The sequence below is a fragment of the Nerophis ophidion genome, linkage group LG03 (genome assembly GCF_033978795.1).
Source record: "Nerophis ophidion isolate RoL-2023_Sa linkage group LG03, RoL_Noph_v1.0, whole genome shotgun sequence".
In the NCBI taxonomy this organism is placed as follows: domain Eukaryota; kingdom Metazoa; phylum Chordata; class Actinopteri; order Syngnathiformes; family Syngnathidae; genus Nerophis; species Nerophis ophidion.
In genome coordinates this window covers 4,226,971-4,247,693 of record NC_084613.1, presented here as the reverse complement: position 1 = coordinate 4,247,693, position 20,723 = coordinate 4,226,971, and the positions used below count along the sequence as shown (strand labels likewise).

The 20,723-nt window shown below is 37.2% G+C and overlaps 1 protein-coding gene across 2 annotated transcripts in view; it reads right to left on the bottom strand.

Moving 5' to 3' along the window:
- Nucleotides 1-482: 482 nt before the first annotated feature.
- LOC133548990 (guanine nucleotide-binding protein G(I)/G(S)/G(O) subunit gamma-2) overlaps nucleotides 483-20,723 on the bottom strand; it is a 50,967-nt gene continuing 30,726 nt past the window's right edge. For both annotated transcript variants that reach the window (XM_061893989.1, XM_061893988.1), the window contains exons 2-4: nucleotides 13,654-13,722; nucleotides 8,441-8,545; nucleotides 483-1,273 (exon numbers count right to left, since the gene is read on the bottom strand). In XM_061893989.1, coding sequence (XP_061749973.1) covers nucleotides 1,145-1,273; nucleotides 8,441-8,527 — 216 coding nt within the window. In that variant the 5' untranslated portion in view covers nucleotides 8,528-8,545; nucleotides 13,654-13,722 and the 3' untranslated portion in view covers nucleotides 483-1,144. The remainder of the gene's footprint in view (nucleotides 1,274-8,440; nucleotides 8,546-13,653; nucleotides 13,723-20,723) is intronic.

Sequence of the window (20,723 nt, the reverse complement as noted above, 5' to 3'; positions counted from 1 at the left end):
TATGGACTGGACTCTCACTATTATGTTAGATCCACTATGGACTGAACTCTCACTATTATGTTAGATCCACTATGGACTGGACTCTCATTATTATGTTAGATCCACTATGGACTGGACTCTTACTATTATGTTAGATCCACTATGGACTGGACTCTCTCACTATTATGTTAGATCCACTATGGACTGGACTCACACTATTATGTTAGACCCATTAGACGTCCATTACATCCGGTCTCCCCTATAGAGGAGGGTCACCCACATTTTCGGTCCTCTCCAAGGTTTCTCATATTCATTCAATTTGACATCCCACTGGGTTGTGAGTTTTTCCTTGCCCTTAAGTGGGCTCTGAACCGAGGACGTCATTGTGGCTTGTGCAGCCCTTTGAGACACTTGTGATTTAGGGCTATATAAATAAACATTGATTGATTGGACCAATCACAGAGGACATGTCCCTGAAACTCTCATCACACACGACTCCAGAAGACTTTTACAGCACATCACAGTTTACTTTGCGTATTATTATTTTTTTTTGTACAAAGAGTAGAAAGGAGACTCTGCGTGTCAGAAGAGACGGAGGAGATCACATTGGTCAGAGAGATGGCCGTTCACGGAGTTACTTCCCAGCGCTGGAACCCACTTCAACAAAAATCCATGGCGAAGCACACAGAAGAGTTAGGGAAAGAAACCCAAGTCAGGAAAAGCATCCAAAGGATCAAAATAATCATTTCAGCAACCAAGTAACGTCTAGTTTAGTCCGGAGTTGAGCGCGCGCACACACACACACACACACACACACACACACACACACACACACACACACACACACACACACACACACACACACACACACACACACACACACACACACACACACATTTAAACAGCGCAACAAAACCACAAAATAAGACTTTTCATTAGAACTAGTTTTGTACACATCACAGCCTGAAGAGTAGTCCGTGGTCTTCATCCTGGATCCAGGTCACCTACAACATGCTACACCTCTCAGAAAAAAACCCCCAAAAACAAGCGACCACGACCCCTTCCATGGTTTACTCCCATCCTCCTAGAAGATTTCTACATCTTTTCTATATTTTTTTTTGTTTTGTTTACATCCTTTTCCCCCTCCCCCCCAAGTCCCAGGTCTTTACAGGATGGCGCAGAAGAACTTCTTCTCCCTGAAGGGGTTCTCTGAGGCCGGCACCGGCGAGAGCAGCGGGTCCTCTTTGGCGTGAGCTTCGCAGTAGGACATCAAGTCCGCGGCCGCTTTTGACACCTGCCGACACACACACACGCGTTTACAGTCACGCACAGCACAGCAAAATGGCCGCATTGTGTGCTACAAATGCTCTGCTGGTCACGAAAGGAAACTAGTGTTGTCCATACAGCTGTTATGTTGGGCAAGTGCACATTTACACACACCTCATTAGCTTTAAAGTTACGCACGCACGCACGCACGCACGCACGCACGCACGCACGCACGCACGCACGCACGCACGCACGCACGCACGCACGCACGCACGCACGCACGCACGCACGCACGCACACACACACACACACTGAAAGCCATTACTAGCGACCACACAGTCTGATAGTTTATATATCAATGATGAAATATTAACATTGCAACACATGCCAATACGGCCGCTTTAGTTTACTAAATTGCAATTTTAAATTTCCCGCGAGGCATCCTTGTTGAAAACGTCGCGGAATGATGACGCGTGGTTGGAGCGGACATTTTTATCCCAGCGCCGCTTACGGACTAAAACTCGTCGGCTTTACTCGCATAATTACACAGTATTTCGGACATCTGTGTTGCTGAATCTTTCACAATTTGTTCAATTAATAATGGAGACGTCAAAGAAGAATGCTGTTGGTGGAAAGCGCTGCCTTTAGCAACCAAAACACATCCGGTGTTTCTTTGTTTGCGGTGAAGCTTTAATATGGAACAGAGTGGTCAAGCAAACATGTCAACCGGCAAGTTTTGGGATGAGAACATTGTGATATTAAGTCGGCCCATATGTTGTTCCAAAACCTGTATGTGCCTTTCAGCATTAATGGTGCCTTCACAGTCTGCATGGTTCGCTTCCCCCTTTGGTCCGGATGACACGATGTCGAATATTTCCAAAAACAATTTGAAATGTGGACTCGTCAGACCACAGAACACTTTTCCACTTTGCATCAGTCCATCTTAGAAGATCTCGGGCCCAGAGAAGCCGGCGGCGTTTGTGGATGTTGTTGATAAATGGCTTTCGCTTTGTAACCAACCGGTATAGCTCGGTTGGTAGAGTGGCCGTGCCAGCAACTTCAGGGTTCCAGGTTCGATTCCCGCTCCCGCCATCCTAGTCACTGCCGTTGTGTCCTTGGGCAAGACACTTTACCCACCTGCTCCCAGTGCCACCCACACTGTTTTAATTGTAACTTAGATTTTGGTTTTCACTATGTAAAGCGCTTTGGGTCACAAGAGAAAAAGCGCTATATAAATATAATTCACTCACTCACTCACTTTTATCGGAGACTTGAGCGAAGTTTGCGTCCTCCTGCAGCAGCTGTTAAAAAGGCAGCTGTGACTTTCTTGGCTCCTCCACCACACCCCTCCGACTTTCAGGTATGGCTATATAATCTCACTAAAACACTAGCAACACAATACGCAGACAAGGGATTTTCCAGAATTATCCTAGTAAATGTGTCTAATAACATCCGAATCGCTCCCACCGACCTCGTCTTTTTTCTTCTTCTAGTCCTTCACTCTAACTTTCCTCATCCAGAAATCTGTCATCCTCGCTCAAATTAATGGGGAAATGGTCGCTTTCTCGGTCCGAATCGCTCTAGCTGCTGGTGGCCATGTATGTAAATAATGTTCGGATGTGAGGAGCTCCACAACCCGTGACGTCACGCGCACATCGTCTGCTACTTCCGGTACAGGCAAGGCTTTTTTATTAGCGACCAAAAGTTGCGAACTTCTCTACTAAATCCTTTCAGCAAAAATATGGCGATATCGTGAAATGATGAAGTATGACACATAGAATGGAGCTGCTATCCCCGTTTAAATAAGAACATCTCATTTCAGTAGGACTTTAAATCATGTGAAAGCGCTGAGAATGACGCAAAACTATCAAAACAACTCAAATAAAAACAATTTTTATGTCAATATCCTGAGCTGATGAGAAAGCGTTGGCAAATGCATTTTCAAAAATATACTTATAGTAAGTAAGTAAGTATATTTTATTTACAAACCACTTTTTAATGGATAAAAGGACAAAACGCCGTACAAAACATCGGTGAAGTAAAACAACAGTTCCATGAAAACGACAGGAACAAGATCATAAAAAGGATACAAAGCGGAGTAATCATGCTAAAACGTCGCGGTATGATGACATCACGCATCGTAGAGGACATTTTGTTCCAGCACCGTTCCCAGCTATAAGTCGTCTGTTTTCATCGCATAATTCCACAGTATTCTGGACATCTGTGTTGCTGAATCTTTTGCAATTTGTTCAATGGATAATGGAGACGTCAAAGAAGAAAGCTGCAGGTGGGAAGCGGTGTACTGCGGCCGCCTTTGGCAACACAAACACAGCCGGTGTTTCATTGTTTACATTCCCGAAAGATGACAGTCAAGCTTGACTATGGAACAGAGATGTCAAGCGAACACGGTTGGATTTTCATCGCATAATTCCACAGTATTATGGACATCTGTGTTGCTGAATCTTTTGCAATTTGTTCAATGGATAATGGAGACGTCAAAGAAGAAAGCTGTAGGTGGAAAGCGGTGTACTGCGGCCGCCTTTGGCAACACAAACACAGCCGGTGTTTCATTGTTTACATTCTCGAAAGATGACGGTGAAGCTTTACTATGGAACAGAGATGTCAAGCGAACACGGTTGGATTTTCATCGCATAATTCCACAGTATTATGGACATCTGTGTTGCTGAATCTTTTGCAATTTGTTCAATGGATAATGGAGACGTCAAAGAAGAAAGCTGTAGGTGGGAAGCGGTGTATTGCGGCTGCCTTTAGCAACACAAACAGCCGGTGTTTCATTGTTTACATTCTCGAAAGATGACAGTCAAGCTTGACTATGGAACAGAGCGGTCAAGCGAACACGGTTGGATTGGACCACACACACAAAGTACAGTGTATTATGCAGCGGTCATTTCGAAAGATCGTGTTTCGAAGATGGTCCCTTGCGAAGGGCAGAGATGAGCATCGCCACCACCCGTCGACTGGTGCTGAAGAAAGGTGCGGGGCCGACCTTCAGGTTGTACAGGTACCACCATATAATCTCACTAAAACACTAGTAACACAATAAGCAGATAAGGGATTTTCCAGAATTATCCTAGTAAATTTGCCTAATAACATCTGAATCACTCCCACCGACCTAGTCTTTTTATTTCTTTTCTGGTCCTTCACTCTCACTTTCCTCATCCACAAATCTTTCATCCTCGCTCAAATTAATGGGGAAATTGTCATTTTCTCGGTCCAAATAGCACTTTTTGTTGGAGGCTCCCATTATAAACAATGTGATTATGTAAGGAGCCCTCAACGGGTGACGTCATCGTCTGCGACTTCCGGTAGAGGCGGGGCTTTTGTCTTAGCACCGAAAATTGCAAACTTTATCGTGGATGTTCTCTACTAAATACTTTCAGCAAAAATATGGCAATATCGCGAAATGATCAAGTATGACACAGAATGGACCTGCTATCCCCGTTTAAATAAGAACATCTTATTTCAGTAGGCCTTTAAGGCGGCCACAATACACCGCTTCCCACCTACAGCTTTCTTCTTTGACGTCTCCATTATCCATTGAACAAATTGCAAAAGATTCAGCAACACAGATGTCCATATAATCTCACTAAAACACTAGTAACACAATAAGCAGATAAGGGATTTTCCAGAATTATCCTAGTAAATTTGTCTAATATCATATGAATCGTTCCCACTGCCCTAGTCTTTTTTTCTTTTTTTTCCTAGTCCTTCACTCTCACTATCCTCATCCATGAATCTTTCATCCTCGCTCAAATTAATGGGGAAATTGTCGTTTTCTCGGTCCGAATAGCACTTTTTGTTGGAGGCTCCCTTTATAAACAATGTGATTATGTGATGAGCCCTCAACGGGTGACGTCATCGTCTGCGACTTCCGGTAGAGGCAGGGCTTTTGTCTTAGCACCGAAAGTTGCGAACTTTATCGTGGATGTTCTCTACTAAATCCTTTCAGCAAAAATATGGCAATATCGCGAAATGATCAAGTATGACACATAGAATGGACCTGCTATCCCCGTTTAAATAAGAAAATCTAATCTCAGTAGGCCTTTAAGGCGGCCGCAATACACTGCTTCCCACCTACAGCTTTCTTCTTTGACGTCTCCATTATTCATTGAACAAATTGCAAAAGATTCAGCAACACAGATGTCCAGAATACTGTGGAATTTCGCTGTGAAAACAGGCGACTTAAGCTGGTAACAATGCTGGAACAAAAAGTCCTCTACAATCCGTGACATCACGCGCACGTGTCATCATACAGAGACGTTTAAGCAAGATATTTTGGCGCGAAATTTAAAATTTCAATTTCGTAAACTAATCCGGCCGTATTGGCATGTGTTGCAATGTTAATATTTCATCATTGATATATAAACTATCAGACTGCATGGTGGCTAGTAGTGGCTTTCAGTAGGCCTTTAATGCTACACACACACAAACAGTTTAAAGAAGTTTACGAGCGAGTCCATTCCAGATGATGACTATTGTGGCTCCTCTAGTCCAGTGGTTCTCAAATGGGGGTAAGTGTACCCCTGGGGTACTTGAAGGTATGCCAGGAAGTATGTGAGATTTTTTGTAAATATTCTAAAAATAGCAACAATTCAAAAATCCTTTATAAATATATTTATTGAATAATACTTCAACAAAATATGAAAGTAAGTTCATAAACGGCAGAGGTGGGTAGAGTAGCCAGAAATTGTACTCAAGTAGGAGTACAGTTACTTTAGAGATTTATTACTCAAGTAAAAGTAAGGAGTAGTCACTCAAATATTTACTTGAGTAAAAGTAAAAAGTATGTTGTGAAAAAACTACTCAAGTACTGAGTAACTGATGAGTAACCTGATTACGGCAACAAATAATGCACAAAAACATAAAAATAGCAATGAGCAAATTCAGAGCCAGGAATATCTCTTAAGCAACTAAAACAATAATATATATTAAATAATAGTACATTAAAATAAAAAAAAATTAAGGCACATTGAGCCACAATAACTTAACAGCACCATAGGCTCAGTAGGCATTGATTGATTGATTGATTGATTGATTGATTGAAACTTGTATTAGTAGATTGCACAGTACAGTACATATTCCGTACAATTGACCACTAAATGTTAACACCCCAATAAGTTTTTCTACGTTCATCAATTACTTAATAAATGACCAAATCGAGGTGCTCTACCTCATATATACATATACACACATATCATATATATGTATGTATATATATATACACAATTATACCAACTTTTATACATACAGTATAAAATGTCTATTTATTTTGCTGTTTTTGTTGACATGTTAAAGGTGTTTTAATGAATATACATGCATGTTTAACATATAGATTCCTATCTTTCATGAAGACAAGAATATAAGTTGGTGTATTACCTGATTCTGATGACTTGCATTGATTGGAATCAGACGTCCACGTTTTCAAATGGAGGAGAAAAAAAGTTCCTCTTTTCTGTCTAATACCACATGAAAGTCGTTGGTTTTTGGCATCTTATTTGTCCAGCTTCCATATTGGTTTTTATACACTTTACAAGAAATACGTTGGCGGCAAACTCCGTAGCTTGCTAGCTTGTTTGCGCTGGTTTTAGGAGACTCTTATTTTGTTAACGCAGGCGCGATGGAGCGGCGCTTTTATTGTGAAGACAGGAACTGTGCGATCAGTCTTTAGGCTTTTGACGGGAAGTACGGTTGAAATAAAAAAGTGTCTTTTATCCTTTACACTTTTGATTGATTGATTGAAACTTTTATTAGTAGCTTCCCTACAATTGACCACTAAATGGTAACACCCCAATAAGTTTTTCAACTTTATGTCGGAGTCGACGTGTGACGGTCACGTGACCGCCTGGCTCTGTTTGATTGGTCCAACGTCACCAGTGACTGCATGTGATTGGTGAAACGCAGGCATGTGTAGATTCTACTTTGAAGCTCTGTCATTAACGAAAACAAACATTAACAGATCGATAAAACAAAAGTAGCGAGTAACGAGCTGAATGTAGATAAATTGAGAGGAGTAAAAGTAGCGTTTCTTCTCTATAAATATACTCAAGTAAAAGTAAAAGTATGTTGCATAAAAACTACTCGTAGAAGTACAATTTATCCCAAAAGTTACTCAAGTAAATGTAACGGAGTAAATGTAGCGCCACCTCTGATAAACGGTGACAACAAAATGCAACAATGCAATATTCAGTGTTGACAGCTTGATTTTTTGTGGCCATGTTCCATAAATATTGATATTAAAGATTTCTTTTTTTGGTGAAGAAATGTTTAGAATGAAGTTGATGAATCCAGATGGATCTCTATTACAATCCCCAAAGAGGGTACTTTAAGTTGATGATTACTTCTATCTGTAGAAATCTTTATTTATAATTGAATCACTTGTTTATTTTTCAACAACTTTCAATCAATCAGTCAATCAATGTTTACTTATATAGCCCTAAATCACTAGTGTCTCAAAGGGCTGCACAAACCACTACGACACAAGGGCAAGGAAAACTCACACCCCGTGGGACGTCGGTGACAATGATGACCCGATGATGACTATGAGAACCTTGGAGAGGACGAAAGCAATGGATGTCGAGCGGGTCTAACATGATACTGTGAAAGTTCAATCCATAATGGACCCAACACAGCCGCGAGAGTCCATGATAGTCTGGAGCGCTACGCACGGTGGGTCCGATGGGGTATTCATATGGATATTAAAGTCCCCCATTATAATTATATTATCGGCGTGTGTCACTAGATCAATAGCAATAGCCTCGCTTGCTAACGCAAAGCAGGTGCGGGGAATAGCGCTCAAAGGAAGACATAAAACTGCTACAGGAAAACACCAAAATAACAGCACAAGACAAGAACTAAAAGCACAACACACAGGGAAACACCAACACACTCAAAACAAGGCACTTTTTAGTTGTATCTTTTTTTTCCAAATTTTTCAAGAAAGACCACTACAAATGAGCAATATTTTGCACTGTTATACAATTTAGTCAATCAGAAACTGATGACATAGTGCTGTATTTTACTTCTTTATCTCTTTTTTTTCCAAGTAAAAATGCTTTGCTCTGATTAGGAGGTACTTGGATTAAAAATATGTTCACATGGGGTACATCACTGAAAAAAGGTTGAGAACCACTGCTCTAAGAGCTTCTTGGAAGATTTTGTGGCTGCCAAAGCTCACCTTTATCCTGTCGATGTTGGCCTCCATCTTCAGCTGCTCCACCAGCTTCCTGGCTTGTGCGATGCTGGCCGTGTTATTGCTCGCCATGGCCACTCTTGCTCGTCTCTGCACGGTGGGGAGGGAACACAAACTTGTTATTGTTTTCCCTATTTTTTAAATTGTCATTATTAATTGTTTTGTTGTATTTGTATTTTGTAATTGCATCAATTTTTTTTATTTTTATGAATTTATTCATTCTTTCCCCCCCCTAACTGCATTATAGTTTGTATTTATCTTTATTTTTATTAAAAATGAAAAAAAAAATATTTGTATTAATATATTACTGTATTTTTACGATTTTTATCATTGCACATATTTTATTCATTTATTTATCATATTTTAAATGAAAAAAAGTGTATTATCCATCTATTTATTTATTGTATTAATTAATTTATATATTTTTTATGAATGTTTTCGCAAACGCCTTTTAACATTTTTGGACAAATTTTTACTTATACTTATTAAATTGTATGTATATTTTATTAAATTTTTTATTGTACTTGTCTTTTGTTTTCACAAATGCCTTCTATTATTTTTGGTCAAATTTTCACATATACTTCTTAAATTGTATGTATATTTTATTTTTGTTTGTACTTGTCTTTTTTTCCACACATACATTTTATTTTTAATTTTTCCACATTTGATTTATTTTTAAGTTTTGTTATTATCCAATAATTATTTCCTTCCTTGTATATTTTATTAATTCATGTTTTTAATGTATTTATTTATGTTTTTTTTTCTCCATAAAAGCCTTTTCAACAACATGGCGGTGTACTATCATATATATATTTTATTATCTATATATTTTATTTATTTATTTTATTAATTAATTTATGTATTTTTTTATTCATGTTTTCACAAACGCCTTTTATTATTTTGGTCACATTTGTACTTATACTTCTTAAATTGTATGTATGTTTTATGAATTTTTTGATTGTACTATTCTTTTTTTCCACACTTACATTTTATTTTATTTTTTTCCATATTTGACTTATTTTCAACTTTTTTTATTATCTAATAATTTTATTCTTGGATTTTTCTATATTTAATTTTTTATTAATTTTTTTTATTACCTAATAATTGTATTCTTAGATTTTTTCATATTTTATTTTTTTAATTACTTTTTTATTATATAATAATGATTTTATTCTTTGTATGTTTTATTAATTTGTGTTTTTAATTAATTAAATTATGTTTTTTTTTGTTTTTTTTACAAATGCCTTTTAGACAACATGGATGTGTACTGTCATCTTTTGAATTTTTTTTCATTTTTATTATCTCTTTATTTTATATGTTTATTTTATTAATTAGATTATGTATTTTTTTTTTATAAGTGTTTTCACAAACACCTTTTATTATTTTTGGTCAATTTTTTACTTAAACTTCTTAAATTGTATTTATATTGTATAACTTTTTGATTTTACTTGTCTTTTTTTCCACACATACCTTTTTTTTTAAAGTTTTTCAATATTTGATTTATTTATTACTTTTTAAATGATCAAATATTAATTTTATTTTTAGATTTTTCTATATTTCATTTTTTTTATTACTTTTTTTTAATTTAATAAGTATTTTATTATTTTTATATTTTATTTATTGGTGTTTTTTTTATCAATTTATGTTTTGTTCTTTTTACAAACGCGTTTTGACAACATCATATTTTTTGTATTTTTATTCTTCATATATTTTTTTATTTATCTCATGAATTAATATATGTTTTTTTTTCTAAATGTTTTCACAAAGACCTTTTATTATTTTTGGTCAAACGTTTACTTATATTTCTTAGATTGTATTAATAATTTGCTTTTTTTTGATTGCACTTGTCTTTTTTTTTCCACACATACATTTCATTTTTCATTTTTCCATATTTCAATTATTTATTTACTACTTTTTATAATAAGGTTTTTATTCTTTGTATATTTTATTCATTTTAATTACGGTAATTTATATGTGGGTTTTTTTATTTTCTTTTTAAACGCCTACTATGTACTATCAAATATTTTGTATTTTTGTATTTGTATTACCGATACATTTTATTTATTTATTTCATTAATTACTTTATGTATTTTTACAAATGTTTTCACAAATGCGTTTTATTATTTTTGGTCAAATGTTTACTTATATTTCTTAAATTACATTTATAATTTTTTATTTTTTGATTGCACTTGTCTTCTTTCCACCCATAAATTTTATTCGTAATTTTTCCATCTTTTATTGATTTTTAACTTTTTTTTTATTATCTAATAATGATTTAATTCTTTGTATATTTTACGCATTTGTGTTTTGAATTAATTTTTTTGTGTTGTTTTTTTAAACACCTACTACATACTTTTTTGTATTTTTTGTATTTTTATTATCTATATATTTTATTTATTTATCTCATTAATTAATTTTTGTATTTTTTGATAAATGTTTTCACAAATGCCTTTTATTATTTTTGTTCAAATTATTACTTATTTTTCTTAAAATGCATTTATAATTTGTAATTTTTTGATTGCCTTTGTCTTTTTTTCCCACACATAAATTTTATTTTTAATTTCTCTGGATTTATTACATTTTTTTAAACTTTTTTATTATCTAATAATTATTTTATTCTTTGTATATTTTATTAATTTGTGTTTTTAACACATTTTTTTTGTGTGTTTTTTTTTTTAAAACGCCTACTACAAACCGTCATATTTTTGTACTTGTATTATCTGCTTATTTAATTCATTTATTTAATTAATTAATGTATTTATTTTTTATAAATGTTTTCACAAATGCCTTTTATTTTTCGTAAAATGTGTACTTATAGTTCTTAGATTGTATTCATAGTTAGTTATTTTTTGATTGCACTTGTCTTTTTTTTCTACAAATAAATTTTATTTTTCATTTCTCCATATTTTATTTATTTTTAACAATTTTTTGTATTATCTAATAATGATTTTATTCTTTGTATATTTTATTCATTTGTGTTTTTAATTATTTTTTGTGTTTTTTAAATTATTATTATTTTTTAAATGCCTACTACATAGTATCATATTTTTTGTATTTTTGTATTGTATTATTAATTTATGTATTTTTTATAAATGTTTTCACAAACGCCTTTTTTTTTACTATTTTTGGTGAAATTTTAACTTATATTTCTTAAATTGTATTTATAATTTATTATTTTTTGATTGCACTTGTCTTTTTTTTCCACACATACATTTTATTTTTTTATTTCTCCATATTTTATTTATTTATTAATTTTTTTATTATTATTTAATAATGATGTTATTCTTTGTATATTTCATTCATTTGTGTTTTTAATAATTTTATTTATATATATTTTTTTCACAGCGTATCGTCGGACATTTGCACACACTTTATGGCTCTTTATTTATCAGGTTGCTAGGCAGATGATGGCAGCGGGAGGTGAGGGAGGTGAGGGAGGTGAGGGGGTGAGGGAGGTGAGGGAGGTGAGGGAGGTGAGGGAGGTGAGGGAGGTGAGGGAGGTGAGGGGGTGAGGGAGGTGAGGGAGGTGAGGGGGTGAAGGAGGTGAGGGAGGTGAGGGAGGTGAGGGAGGTGAGGGAGGTGAGGGAGGTGAGGGAGGTGAGGGAGGTGAGGGAGGTGAGGGAGGTGAGGGAGGTGAGGGAGGTGAGGGAGGTGAGGGGGTGAGGGAGGTGAGGGAGGTGAGGGAGGTGAGGGAGGTGAGGGGGTGAGGGAGGTGAGGGGGGTGAGGTCTAGTATGTCTGTGACAATCATTGGTACTTTAACTTAACTTTAAAGTTAATGATTATTTGCAAAAAAAAAAACAAGTTTATGAGTTTGAACATCAAATATGTTGTCTTTGTAGCATATTCAACTGAATATGGGTTGAAAAGGATTTGCAAATCATTGTATTCTGTTTATATTTACATCTAACACAATTTCCCAACTCATATGGAAACAGGGTTTGTAATATTATTGTTCCGATACCGTTGCTTTTATTACTTTTTGTCTTTCCTTTTGTCTGTATTGTATTCGTACGTGTGATAGCGAAATTACTTGTACTCGTTTAATTGAAGATGTTCTTTGAACGGGTCGCCAAAAGTCGTTTATTGGGCTCAGGAATGTGACACTTAGCAAGAGGTCTATTGTCTGATCAAGCTCTGTCTCCTGTGTCTTTGATGTAACATGTGGACTTTAGTTGACCTGGGCATATGTGTCATTTATTCTTGACCCCCAACAGAGCTAAATTGTTCCCCTTTCCTGAGTGACCCCCCTCTTCTGGGCTAACGACACCCTTTTCCCCCTCACAGGACTTTGGGTATTCATTCCACTGGTGTACTGTATGTAAATGAGCATGGAGGGTGGGACCTTTGAGAATGTACAATTGTCATGTCCAATTCTAAAGGGGTTGGAACAAGCTGGAACGAACGGATGTGTCGTTCTGGTTTGGTCTCGCTTGTTATTATTTGTTTGTTACTTTAATAAATAATTTTAAAGCTATTTCTCACTAAAGGATCGTCTTTAAGAAATTTCCACGACGTACGTCTTCTCAATTGCTTTGTAAATGTACATCCTAAGTATTGTAAAGCTGGGATTGGCTTGGAGTTGCTCTATTTCTTTTAAAATCAGATTAACATTATGTGATTTTTGTAAATTCAACATTAAAAATACATCTTTAATAAGACTTTGTTTTTTTCAGGCCAACACTGCACGTATAAGTCATCCAAAAGGAGTTTTTGTTACCTGTCACTTTTTTCCCCAAAGGTCTTATTGTGCAGTGCAATACGTTTTCATAACATGGTCACTACTGCCTACTTTGTCTTGTTATATTCTTATTTTACTGTTAGATTGTTATTCCCATTGTTGCTTTTTATTTTTCATTCTTACTGTAATATTTCTCTATTTTGTTTCCATTTAAACCCCCATTATTTACTTTTTACTTTAATTTAAATTGACCTCAACTCTGTACACTGCTGCTGGAATTTTAATTTTCCTGAAGGAATCAACAAAGTACTATCTATCTATCTATCTATCTTGTAACTTAGATACGTCATCAAATATTATCAGAATCGTGTTAAATCAAGAATCGATTCTGAATCGAATCGTCACCCAAAGAATCGGGATCGATTTGCCAGATTGCCCCAAAAATTCCGACCTCTACTAAATAGTGTTAAAAAAAAGTCTGTTGTCATTTTTTTGTGTGTTTTTTTTTTTTTTTTCACCTGGTCTCCTCACGCCGCCGCACTCAGACTCGTGGTCTGCAACTCGCTCGGCGCTTCAAGCCGCGCCCGCTGTGTGGGAAGACAAGAAGACGGCGGTGAGGACAGGAAGGAGGACGACGACGTGATCCATGCTTTTTTTTGGGCCGTCTGATCCAAACTGTTTCGGAAAAACTAAACAGCCTCGACACAAGAAGTGTGTTTTGCATTTAATGCATCACACTTCAACATTTCATACATTTTAGCCTGAGAATAATGGATATGTTGAAGTACACAAAGTGGACACATTGATATCACTATGATGTCACTCACTAGAAGTCTTTACTAAATTGTTTAGATGACAAAATAAACTGATCGTCTTACTTGTGTTGTTTCTGTTTATTTTTTAGCATGAAGTCTTCGGTTCATTGAGGATGACCAACATTACACAACAAGGTCACGTTGAACCTGATCCTCATTAAACTACCATTGCAACGTTTACTTTGGGGGAATGCTGCTAACTTTGTGGACCGCCACAAATACATGCGGACTGACACCAATACATGTAGACCACCGAAAATTCATGTGGACCGGCAAAAATATAACCGGGGGAGTGGAAATACATGTTGACCACCACAAATACATGTTGACCACCACAAACACATGTGGATCGACACAAATACATGTTGACCACCACAAATACATGTTGACCACCACAAATACATGTTGACCACCACAAACAAATGTTGACCACCACAAATACATGTGGATCAACACAAATACATGTTGACCACCACAAATAGATGTTGACCACCACAAATACATGTTGACCACCACAAACAAATGTTGACCACCACAAACAAATGTTGACCACCACAAATACATGTTGACCACCACAAACAAATGTTGACCACCACAAATACATGTGGATTGACACAAATACATGTTGACCACCACAAATACATGTTGACCACCACAAACAAATGTTGACCACCACAAATACATGTGGATCGACACAAATACATGTGGATCGACACAAATACATGTTGACCACCACAAATAGATGTTGACCACCACAAATACATGTTGACCACCACAAACAAATGTTGACCACCACAAATACATGTTGACCACCACAAACAAATGTGGATCGACACAAATACATGTGGATCGACACAAATACATGTTCACCACCACAAATACATGTTGACCACCACAAATACATGTTGACCACCACAAATACATGTGGATCGACACAAATACATGTGGATCGACACAAATACATGTGGATCAACACAAATACATGTTGACCACCACACATACATGTAATCCACCACAAACAAATGTTGACCACCACAAATACATGTTGACCACCACAAATACATGTTGACCACCACAAATACATGTTGACCACCACAAATACATGTGGATCGACACAAATACATGTGGATCGACACAAATACATGTGGACCGACACAAATACATGTGGATCGACACAAATACATGTTGACCACCACAAATACATGTGGATCGACACAAATACATGTGGATCAACACAAATACATGTTGACCACCACAAATACATGTAATCCACCACAAACAAATGTTGACCACCACAAATACATGTTGACCACCACAAATACATGTTGACCACCACAAATACATGTGGATCGACACAAATACATGTTGACCACCACAAATACATGTAATCCACCACAAACAAATGTTGACCACCACAAATACATGTTGACCACCACAAATACATGTGGATCGACAGAAATACATGTGGATCGACACAAACACATGTTGACCACCACAAATACATGTTGACCACCACAAATACATGTTGACCACCACAAACAAATGTTGACTACCACAAATACATGTTGACCACCACAAATACATGTTGACCACCACAAATACATGTTGACCACCACAAATACATGTTGACCACCACAAATACATGTTGACCACCACAAATACATGTTGACCACAACAAATACATGTTGACCACCACAAACAAATGTGGACCACCACAAATACATGTGGATCGACACAAATACATGTTGACCACCACAAATACATGTTGACAACCACAAACAAATGTTGACCACCACAAATACATGTTGACCACCACAAATACATGTTGACCACCACAAATACATGTTGACCACCACAAACAAATGTTGACCACCACAAATACATGTAATCCACCACAAACAAATGTTGACCACCACAAACAAATGTTGACCACCACAAATACATGTTGACCACCACAAATACATGTTGACCACCACAAATACATGTTGACCACCACAAATACATGTTGACCACAACAAATACATGTTGACCACCACAAACAAATGTTGACCACCACAAATACATGTGGATCGACACAAATACATGTTGACCACCACAAATACATGTTGACAACCACAAACAAATGTTGACCACCACAAATACATGTTGACCACCACAAATACATGTTGACCACCACAAATACATGTTGACCACCACAAACAAATGTTGACCACCACAAATACATGTAATCCACCACAAACAAATGTTGACCACCACAAACAAATGTTGACCACCACAAATACATGTTGACAACCACAAACAAATGTTGACCACCACAAATACATGTTGACAACCACAAACAAATGTTGACCACCACAAATACATGTTGACAACCACAAACAAATGTTGACCACCACAAATACATGTAATCCACCACAAACAAATGTTGACCACCACAAACAAATGTTGACCACCACAAATACATGTTGACCACCACAAATACATGTAATCCACCACAAACAAATGTTGACCACCACAAACAAATGTTGACCACCACAAATACATGTGCACTATCACACACACAAAGTACAGTGGGGCAAAACAGTATTTAGTCAGCGAGCGATTGTGCAAGTTCTCCCACTTCAAATGATGACAGAGGTCTGTCATTTTCATCATAGGTACACTTCAACTGTGAGAGACAGAATGTGAAAAAAGAACCCAGGAATTCACATTGTGGGAATTTTAAAGAATTTATTTGTAAATGATGGTGGAAAATAAGTATTTGGTCAACCATTCAAAGCTCTCACTGATGGAAGGAGGTTTTGGCTCCGAATCTCACGATACATGGCCCCATTCATTCTTTCCTTAACACGGATCAATCGTCCTGTCCCCTTAGCAGAAAAACAGCCCCAAAGCATGATGTTTCCACCCCCATGCTTCACAGTAGGTATGGTGTTCTTGGGATGCAACTCAGTATTCTTCTTCCTCCAAACACCACCAGTTGAGTTTATACCAAAAAGTTCTATTTTGGTTTCATCTGACCACATGACATTCTCCCAAACCTCTGATGTATCATCCATGTATCCATTTTGGTAGAAGAATTTAAGTCCCATCTTAAAACTCATTCGTATACTCTAAATAGACCCCCATTTTAGACCAGTTGATCTGCCGTTTCTTTTCTGCTTTGCCCCCCTTTCCTTCATGGAGGGAGGGAGGGGGGGCCACAGGTCCCTTTGCCATGGATGAAGTGCTGGCTGTCCAGAGTCGGGACCCGAGGTGGACCGCTCGCCTGTGCATCGGTTGGGGACATCTCTGTGCTGCTGACCTGTCTCTGCTTGGGATGGTCTCCTGCTGGCCCCACTATGGACTGGACTCTCACTATTATGTTAGATCCACTATGGACTGGACTCTCACTATTATGTTAGATCCACTATGGACTGGACTCTCACTATTATGTTAGATCCACTATGGACTGGACTCTCACACTATTATGTTAGATCCACTATGGACTGGACTCTCACTATTATGTTAGATCCACTATGGACTGGACTCTCACTATTATGTTAGATCCACTATGGACTGGACTCTCACACTATTATATTAGATCCACTATGGACTGGATTCTCACTATTATGTTAGATCCACTACGGACTGGACTCACACTATTATGTTAGATCCACTTTGGACTGGACTCTCACTATTATGTTAGATCCACTATGGACTGGACTCACACTATTATGTTAGATCCACTATGGACTGGACTCTCACTATTATGTTAGATCCACTATGGACTGGACTCTCACTATTATTTTAGATCCACTATGGACTGGACTCTCACTATTATGTTAGATCCACTATGGACTGGACTCTCACTATTATGTTAGATCCAGTATGGACTGAACTCTCACTATTATGTTAGATCCACTATGGACTGGACTCACACTATTATGTTAGATCCACTATGGACTGGACTCTCACTATTATGTTAGATCCACTATGGACTGGACTCTCACTATTATTTTAGATCCACTATGGACTGGACTCTCACTATTATGTTAGATCCACTATGGACTGGACTCTCACTATTATGTTAGATCCACTATGGACTGGACTCTCACTATTATGTTAGATCCACCATGGACTGGACTCTCACTATTATGTTAGATCCACTATGGACTGGACTCTCACTATTATGTTAGATCCACTATGGACTGGACTCTCACTATTATGTTAGATCCACTATGGACTGGACTCTCACACTAGATCCACTCGACGTCCATTGCACCGTTTGCGGTCCCCTCCAAGGTTTCTCATCGTCCCGAGTTTTTCCTTGCCCTGATGTGGGATCTGAGCCGAGGGTGTCTTCATGGCTTGTGCAGCCCTTTGAGACACTTGTGATTTAGGTCTATATAAATAAACATTGATTGATTGATTGATTATATGAGACTTTTTAGAGAGTCTGACTGTCTGGTGTCTTCAACACAAAAAGAAACCAAAGGGAAAGGTTTCATTTTTATTTCCAGACATATTTGCTCTGCCTTTTTTCATGCTTCTGCTGGCTTTTAGTCCACGTGACGCACACAACTCTTCCTTTGAGTGGATGTTCTGACCGAGTCACCTCTTCCCCCTCTCCCTCTCTCCCTCCGCCTCCACAGGACCATTGTCCATCAAGTCTGGGCCGGTCTGCCTCCGCCAAATGGAGCCATTACTCTGCATGAGCAGATCTGCAGAGGAAGGGAATTCCAGCCCTCGTAAATCCTGGCGGCGCACTCACCACTGAACTCGCCACTGAACTCGCCACTGAACTCGCCACTGAACTCGCCACTGAACTCGCCACTGAACTCGCCACTGAACTCGCCACTGAACTCGCCACTGAACTCACCACTGAACTCACCACTGAACTCACCACTGCACTCACCACTGAACTCACCACTGAACTCGCCACTGAACTCGCCACTGAACTCACCACTGAACTCACCACTGAACTCACCACTGAAGCAGCGCCACACTAAAGCATCCATTAGCAAAAAGGTGGGGAAAAAACCGGGCCGTGACGTCAGTGGATACAGTATTTTATAGCGTACGCCCGGGGTCACCAAGACGGGGCCCGCGGGCACCAGGTCGCCCGTAAGGACCAGATGAGTCGCCCGCTGGCCTGTTCTAAAAATAGCTCAAATAGCAGCACTTACCAGTGAGCTGCCTCTATTTTTTTAAATTGTATTTATTTACTAGCAAGCTGGTCTCGCTTTGCTGGACATTTTTAATTCTAAGAGAGACAAAACTCAAATAGAATTTGAAAATCCAAGAAAATATTTGAAAGACTTGGTCTTCACTTGTTTATATTTTTTACTTTGCTTCTTATAACTTTCAGAAAGACAATTTTAGAGAAAAAATACAACCTTAAAAATGATTTTTAGGATTTTTAAACACATATACCTTTTTACCTTTTAAATTCCTTCCTCTTCTTTCCTGACAATTTAAATCAATGTTCAAGTATTTTTTATTTTTTTATTGTAAAGAATAATAAATACATTTTAATTTAATTCTTCATTTTAGCTTCTGTTTTTTCAGCGAAGAATATGTGTGAAATTTTTCTTCAAACTTATAGCTCGGTTGGTAGAGTGGCCGTGCCAGCAACTTGAGGGTTGCAGGTTCGATTCCCGCTTCCGCCATCCTAGTCACTGCCGTTGTGTCCTTGGGCAAGACACTTTACCCACCTGCTCCCAGTGCCACCCACACTGGTTTAAATGTAACTTAGATATTGGGTTTCACTATGTAAAAGCGCTTTGAGTCACTAGAGAAAAGCGCTATATAAATATAATTCACTTCACACTTCACATTATGATTAAAATTTAAAAAAAAAAAATCTGGCAAATCTAGAAAATCTGTAGAGTCAAATTTAAATCTTATTTCAAAGTATTTTGAATATCTTTTAAATGTTAGTTCTGGAAAATCCAGAAAAAATAATGATTTGTCTTTGTTAGAAATATAGCTAAGTCCAATTTGTTATATATTCTAACAAAGTGCAGATTGGATTTTAACCTATTTAAAACAAGTCATCAACATTTTGAAATTAATCTTAATCAGGAAAAATTACTAATGATGTTCCATAAATTATTATTTTTTATTTTTCCAAAAATGTTCAAATTAGCTAGTTTTTCTATTCATTATTTTGGGTTGAATTTTGAATTTTAAATCCAATCCACTTGATTTATATAGCACATTTAAACAACAAGAACATTTCCAAAGTGCTGCACAGCCATGTTAAAAACAATATTAAAAACAATAGTAAGCTCCACCAATGACTGAGTAAAACCAAAAATTAAATACATATAAAACCAATATAAAAACAGTACAAAATAAATGTGATTAAAAACCATTTTAAAGGGTAAAAGGAATTAAAACAGTAAAATAGAAATCTAAATATAAAAAACACAGAGGACCACACAACTCACGTAGTGTTAAAAGCCAAAGAATAAAAGTGGGTCTTAAGACGAGACTTAAAACACTTCACTGTGGAAGCAGTTGGAATATTTAAAGAGTCGAAATTGAAGATCTGCGATAATTTTCACCTTGCCCTCATGCCACGCCCCTATCCCCATCTCATGCACCTGTTTTCAATCATCATAGCTATTATTTAAACCGCAAGTTGCCAGGAAGTCAGTCTGGCAACTTTACATGTCCCTCAACCCGATTCATGCCAAGCCGTGCCGTTTATTCCCTCCTGCTCATGTCCAGTACGTTTTTGGTTTAGTTATGTCACAGTTGTTTAGTTTTGTTTCCAGTAGTCTAGT